The 7064-nt window shown below is 43.6% G+C and overlaps 1 protein-coding gene across 1 annotated transcript; it reads right to left on the bottom strand.

Moving 5' to 3' along the window:
- Nucleotides 1–282: 282 nt before the first annotated feature.
- On the bottom strand, nt 283–6801 carry tp53 (tumor protein p53). Its single transcript, XM_058068177.1, has 10 exons — nt 6635–6801; nt 5965–6067; nt 5584–5875; nt 4029–4203; nt 3849–3961; nt 2665–2774; nt 2455–2579; nt 1891–2003; nt 1740–1810; nt 283–661 (listed from the first exon to the last, which is right to left on the bottom strand). The coding sequence occupies exons 2-10, from the start codon at nt 6045–6047 to the stop codon at nt 565–567; spliced, it is 1179 nt and encodes a 392-aa protein (XP_057924160.1). The 5' UTR covers nt 6048–6067; nt 6635–6801; the 3' UTR covers nt 283–564.
- Between the last annotated feature and the right edge of the window lie 263 nt (nt 6802–7064).

The raw sequence follows: 7064 nt of genomic DNA, 5'->3' as shown, positions 1-7064 counted from the left end.
AGTTACTGAAAAAAGTAACTGCAATTTTAAATGCCAACAACAGCACAGTAACATTCTATCATGTTGTGTATAAAGTATTTGCAGAGATGTGAATACTGTACTCGCGTTCTTTCTACATTTTAGGCCAAATAAATGATTAGAAAATATAAGCATGTAAAAATAAGTATGTTTAGCAGTTTTTAGCCATTTTACGAGGCCACACGTGTGGAAGCGTTAACCGTCTTAATTAGCTTGACGTGTCCCTTCACTTCTCATTGTCATTCAACAACATCAACACTTGAATAACAAAGACCCTTTTTATTTGGGGGATATCACAATACAAAAACATGTCAAGTAGTTAAAAAAAAAAGCATGTACTGTAATACTACATGCAGTACAACACTATTTCGCAGGAGGGCGATGGTGTGTTAACAGGAAATCATAAAGTAAAGCAAAAAATGTAATGGGTTAAAAAAAAGGAATGTACATTTGACTTAACACATGATTTGGTCAAAAGAAATATATCAAAAATAACATCATCTCGACTTTTTGTGTGTGCTGAATTTAGCCCAACGGTTATTTTTGCTAGTCTGTGTCGCTACGTGGTTCTTTCAGCAAGAGGCGTTTCCCGACGGAAGGCAGCGGAACTTCACTTTTCACTGCCACAGGTGACTTGGTTTTGCTGCAGGGGTAAAAAACAAAAACAAAAAGGTAAAATACATAAAATAACAGCTAAACAAATATTTTGTGTGTTTTCCCCCCAGAAACAATACAAGCAGTTGATGTTTGCTAAATACAAGGATGAAGAGTCTTCAACCAGTCATGATGTGCTATATATATCACTATATTGACACTTACTATGGTACCCATTATGTCATTGGATGCTCATATCACCTCCTACTTCGGTATGTGACAAAAAATTCATTCATTCATTTTCTACCGCTTTTTCCTCACGAGGGTCGCGGGGGGTGCTGGAGCCTATCCCAGCTGTCTTCGGGCGAGAGGCGGGGTACACCCTGGACTGGTCGCCAGCCAATCACAGGGCACATATAGACAAACAACCATTCACACTCACATTCATACCTATGGACAATTTGGAGTCGCCAATTAACCTAGCATGTTTTTGGAATGTGGGAGGAAACCGGAGTACCCGGAGAAAACCCACGCATGCACGGGGAGAACATGCAAAACTCCACACAGAGATGCCCGAGGGTGGAATTGAACCCTGGTCTCCTAGCTGTGAGGTCTGCACGCTAACCACTACACCGCCGGTGACAAAAAATTAAAAAATAAAAATTAATAGATAAATAAAAACTTTAATTAGATTAGGAAAGCAGGAAGTGAACAAATGTAACAGTTACTGATTGTAAAAGTACCAGATGGAGGGGTAGGATTTAATAAGCTTTGCTTCTTCTACTCCTTTTGACATGTGGAACTGTGAACTGATTATGGGATGCACTCAATTGTAATCTGATGCATGTTCAAATGAAATTAAACCAATACATACAGTAGAATAAATAAATATATTCTCACCCCCACTTCTTCTGGTAAAAATGTGTATTGAATGTGATTGAGTGTCAGGTATTCCCAACTGTCATCATCTCCTGATGACAAAGGCAACAAAGCTTTCTCTCTTTGAACATGGTGGGATGGTTGAGCTCCATAAGCAAGGCCTCCAGCAGCACTGTTGCTGCTGAGCTTGGACGCAGCAGGACCATCATTTCTAGATGATGTACATGCCATGTACATTGTAAGCTTACCTTTGCTTGTCCAACAGCTCCAGGCCGTCGTTGACTTTCTTCAAAAATTCGTAACGCTCACGTCCACGAATCTGCGTGACAAATGCAACATCAACGGTGATTAGCGGCATTCCAATGAGGTCCCCCCACCCACCCGCTTCTACCAACTTACTTCAAGATGATATATTTCTCTGTCCTCCTCATCGGCACTGGAGGCAGCCCTGGGCTTCTTCAGGGGGGCGGCAGTGGTAGCAGCTGCGGGAGCAGCGGGGCCTGAGGCGCTCTCTGTGCACACAGACAGGGACAAGCATGGGTAACCTGTGGACCGCCATTCTAGCTTCAACGCCGAGACCCCCTTTGGGCAGCACCGACACACACACACACACACACACACACACAATCCATATTGCCACTTCACCGTCCCTTTCCTTAGACCCGCTTCACATCCTCATTCAGGTATCCGCCCACACAAGGGGGTGTGAACCCCCCCAACCCCCATCCATGTGCCACCACTGAGTGGCATGTCCTGACATGGGATGCAGGCCAAGGCTGCCTGTGCACTCATCTTCTACTTTGTCCAATCCTCCCAACTTTTCCTGGACATTCGTATAAATCAGTGACTTCCACCAATGGTAGCGTAACTTACGCTAGCTATGTTCGACAAGCATCCCACTTTCATTCATGTCTACGTTCCCAAGACTCCATGGGTGCTGATGTTTTCGTTTGTCAAACCTACTTCGTTTTTTGGTTTCTTTGGTCCCGTTCTCCATCTTGGCAGCGTTCTCCTCTTCGGTTTTGCGGTCACGGCCGGGACACGCACAAACACGCACCTCAAAGCACCTCCGGCCCAAAACAAGCCCACTGGGGACAAGACAAAAAACGGTTAGTTGGGGTGTTGGGGGGTCCCAAGACAATGACATTCAAAGGTGAGAAATGGGGCACCCACTCTGGGGTCTCCAGGGTCAGGATGGTAAGGATGGGTCTGCGGTTCATGCCCCCCATGCAGGAGCTGTTGCACATGAAGCTCAGCAGGATGGTGGTCATCTCGGACCCCAGCTAAAGGGGTGGGGGGTGGGGGCAACCAAAATAAACAACAGATACTGGATTAATCTCCAAGAGAAATTCACTTTTCCAGGAGCTCTGCAAAAATATCAATGAACTTAATCACAAAAAAATAATAGCCAATGGAAGACATGAGCCATGGGAAAATAGTACTTGTATCTATATATCACATCAAATTTGTAGTGCAGTATTATATAATAATAATACATAAAAGGTAATAAGTTGGAGTGGGACGGGGATAGTAATCTGCCGGTCTTTCAGTGGAGCGGGACGGCGATAGTAATCTGCCGGTCTTTCAGTGGAGCGGGACGGCGATAGTAATCTGCCCGTCTTTCAGTGGAGCGGGACGGCGATAGTAATCTGCCCGTCTTTCAGTGGAGCGGGACGGCGATAGTAATCTGCCGGTCTTTCAGTGGAGCGGGACGGCGATAGTAATCTGCCCGTCTTTCAGTGGAGCGGGACGGCGATAGTAATCTGCCCGTCTTTCAGTGGAGCGGGACGGCGATAGTAATCTGCCCGTCTTTCAGTGGAGCGGGACGGCGATAGTAATCTGCCCGTCTTTCAGTGGAGCGGGACGGCGATAGTAATCTGCCGGCCTTTCAGTGGAGCGGGACGGCGATAGTAATCTGCCGGTCTTTCAGTGGAGCGGGACGGCGATAGTAATCTGCCGGTCTTTCAGTGGAGCGGGGCAGCGATAGTAATCTGCCGGTCTTTCAGTGGAGCGGGACGGCGATAGTAATCTGCCGGTCTTTCAGTGGAGCGGGACGACGATAGTAATCTGCCGGTCTTTCAGTGGAGCGGGACGGCGATAGTAATCTGCCCGTCTTTCAGTGGAGCGGGACGGCGATAGTAATCTGCCGGCCTTTCAGTGGAGCGGGACAGCGATAGTAATCTGCCGGTCTTTCAGTGGAGCGGGACGGCGATAGTAATCTGCCAGTCTTTCAGTGGACTGAGCTGGTGCGTGATAAACCAAGGTCTGGCATATCACGTGTGATGGCAGCCCTACACATAATATACGTATATGCTTTTTTTTTTTTTAAAAAAAGGACTGAATGAGCAACTTCTTACCTGGGGCTGTTCATACGGGACGGTGACGCTGTGTCTCTTGGTGTGGGGGTCCTCGAAATACAGCGCCCTCTGGCTGCCTTCCACTCTAATCAAATGGCTGCGATGCTCTGTGGCTACAAAACAAACCCTGTGACGATACAAGTATGTATAGTTGTACTTCTTAAGTCATAGCGTATTTACCATCCTGGTTCTGGTGGTGCGGACATCTGCGTACCACGTCAGCCACGTGCTCCGTCTTCTTGTAGACAGCCGTGGCCCTGAGGACGGCCCCCGCTGGCGGCGCCTTGGTCACCAGCACCTCCACGGGGGTGGTCTTGGCCAGCTGGCAGTACAGCTTGTTCAGCACCTCGGAAAACTGCACGGCAACAGAAGAATTTCATAAAACACCTTGAATTGATTTGTAATGACATTCCCTGAGTTCATGTTGACTTTTAACCCTTTGGGGGCTGCGGGAACATGTCCCGTCATGTTAAGCAGCAGTCGGGAAGAAGGTGGAGGGACCTCAGCGGAAGGCGGCCAATCAGAGCGAGCAGAAGGGCGAGTCATTGCACACCATTGGCTATACGTGACGCACTCTGAGGCCAAAAAGAATGAATGAGTCTACAAGCACGGCCGCAAGTTAACGGGAAACTAAGAGGACGTGTATGAACCAGGTAAGATTTGAAGGTTTTTGTGTGTTTTGGTTTGAATGTTAATGTTAGAAAGTAACAAGAATAACAAAGCAAAGCTGCTTTATTCTCACAGCATATATTTTAACTCCAGTTTTGGACAGCAGAGAGAAACTTCCCCATGATTTCATTTAAAACATTCTTTAAAATAATGTCTGAATACACAAAAGGTACAGTAGCATTTTAATATAGACAGCTTTGCTGCATTTATTCTCTCATCCCATTAATAAATGTACTTTGGTATGACTATACATATACAAAAATTAATAACAGAACGAGCAATTTTCCACCAAAACTAAAAGTATTTATTATGCCATAATGCCGTGGTCCCTTTTCAGTTTTTCCTTTGTCCTACTTCTCCACTCTGAAAGACTTTTAGAAAGTTTAGAATCTTTGAGATGAAGGCTATTAGCATGCCGTGTTTAACACGATACTGTCTCCTGTGCTGCGCAAGGTGGTGTAAACAAAGAATGAAATATGGTGTCATTTCATGTCTATAGGGCTTGAATAATAATAATAATAATAATAATTCCGTTCTAAATGTATTTTCCCCCCAAAATATAATAATTTAAGTTTGACTCTAGAACAGACTTCGACTATACTGAAAAACTGTGTGACTGGGTGGGAAAAAAATTGCAACCATACACTGTAGAAAAAAAAACCTGAAAAAAAACTTAAATGTAAAAAGCATACCGTAATGCATTTTTTAAAATAAAAGATAATATGTGACTAGGCAGACGTTGTGTAATTACAAAAATACCACACTTGTATTCATAAAAAAATGTAAACTGAAAAAGCTTAAATGTAAAAAGCATACCGTAATGCATTTTTTAAATAAATGATAAAAATTTTAATAAAAAATTTTAAAAAGTGAAAGAAAAACTATTTCACGTTGACTCTAGAAGAGAAAATAAACTAGATAAAAATGTGACTGAGGGCGCAGGGGGCACCTTGCTTACTATAGGAAAAAAATCTATTAAAATCCTTCGAAAATGTATTAAAAAGTAATTACAAAAATACCAAATTTGTATTCATAAAAAAATTGAAAAGAAAAAAAAAAAACTTACTGTGGAGGTGACCGACTTGGCAGTGCCTGATTTCTGGAAACGAAGCTGGAAGTCGTAATCACCGGGACAGTCGGTGGTGACTGGGACGGTGGGGCCGGTGGAGGGTGCCGCCGCTGCCGCCGGAGTTGGTGGTGGGAGTGGGGGCAGCGGTATCTCAAAGATCTTTTCATCAAAATTGTCAGAGAGGGCTCCGTCATCTAGGAGTTGCGTCAACGGGATGTCCGTTTCGGTCTTCCACATGAAGGCGGGGGGGTTGTCCTCATTGTGAATGCTGGAAATGGACGGCGCTTTCCTGGGGAGATAAACAAAATGCATCACGTTCTGCTTCGCCGCATATGTAAATCCATATTAATATAAATCCATATTTAAAGTGTGACTTACACACTGTCCCACAACTGCTGGAAGGACTCCTGGCTCATCTGGATCGTGGGGCTCAGAGAAGGGTCCAAAGATGAGTCCTCCATCTTGATGAGGCGGAGGAACGCTGAAAAAAACAGGAAGTGAGTGCTAACACTACAAAAATTAAATCTAAAATATATAAAACATAAAGCATCTCTTAAATACAACAGCTAAATCACAAAAATAAAATAGACATTATGGAAGTGTAAAATAGTCGACATTTAAATAGGTAAGGACTAATGAAAATTCGTTCAAACATAAATGAGTTAATTATTGATTACCAATAGGATGAAAAAGATGAAAATGAGTCCATAAAATGACATGACCGAAATGAATCGTTGTAGCATTGAGAGCAAGTTGTGTTTACTGCCGCAACCTAAATACAACCATGGGCCTTCAAACTAGGCAGACGCTGTGTAAACGTGAAATACATATAAATCACGGCAAATACTGCAAATATGAATACTAACTAAACGTGTTCAAGTGTTAAGCTGAGTTGAGTTAAGTAGTTGTTGCCACAATAAACTATCAGACGTAAATTAGCAAAATAGCATTAGCATTGAACTAGCGCTGCTAGCTTTCAAGCGCGTTTAGCATAGGCGAAAAACGTCATTATTGCAAAATCGATTGCAGGAATTCCGCTGCGCTTTACCTCCTGCTCCACGCAGAGTGCGGAAATGATATGAGGGTGTGGCTTTTAGTCGATAGAAATGGCAAAAAACGCCAAAATATTTGGAGAGAAAAAGTTCCACGCGATGTTATTAATGGGGGATTCCCACAATAGTCAAAACATGGAAGACAGTCGCTCACTTCCGGTACGGACTATTTATCCAATCACATGTGACTTTACTGGCACACAGCTGCTGAGTGTGAAATCATCGTGATGCATTCACCAAGCATCGGGATTTCCGCAACTAAACAGGAATAAATAACTTTGGACACTTTTAATGATAATAGATGACTGTAGTCTGACTTATTTTGTACTTCTTTTGTACTTCTTTTGTACCCTTTCTCCCCTTTACGGCACCCCTGTATGTAAGTATACAGAGCACATAGTTCTGGTGTGTTCAAGGACGTTCATA

This window comes from Doryrhamphus excisus, chromosome 3 (genome assembly GCF_030265055.1).
Source record: "Doryrhamphus excisus isolate RoL2022-K1 chromosome 3, RoL_Dexc_1.0, whole genome shotgun sequence".
Classification (NCBI taxonomy): Eukaryota; Metazoa; Chordata; class Actinopteri; order Syngnathiformes; family Syngnathidae; genus Doryrhamphus; species Doryrhamphus excisus.
Note: the sequence above shows the minus strand (reverse complement) of the source record. Positions and strands in the feature narration are given on the sequence as shown.

Bases quoted from the DNA above. Each gene is read 5' to 3' on its own strand.
- tp53 (XM_058068177.1), bottom strand. From the start codon at position 6,047: ATGGAGGACTCATCTTTGGACCCTTCTCTGAGCCCCACGATCCAGATG. The intron at 2,580-2,664 runs GTGGGTGCCCCA...TCTTGTCCCCAG, and splicing joins CTGACCCTGGAGACCCCAGA to TGGGCTTGTTTTGGGCCGGA. The intron at 662-1,739 runs GTAAGCTTACAA...TTACCCCTGCAG, and splicing joins GAGCTGTTGGACAAGCAAAG to CAAAACCAAGTCACCTGTGG.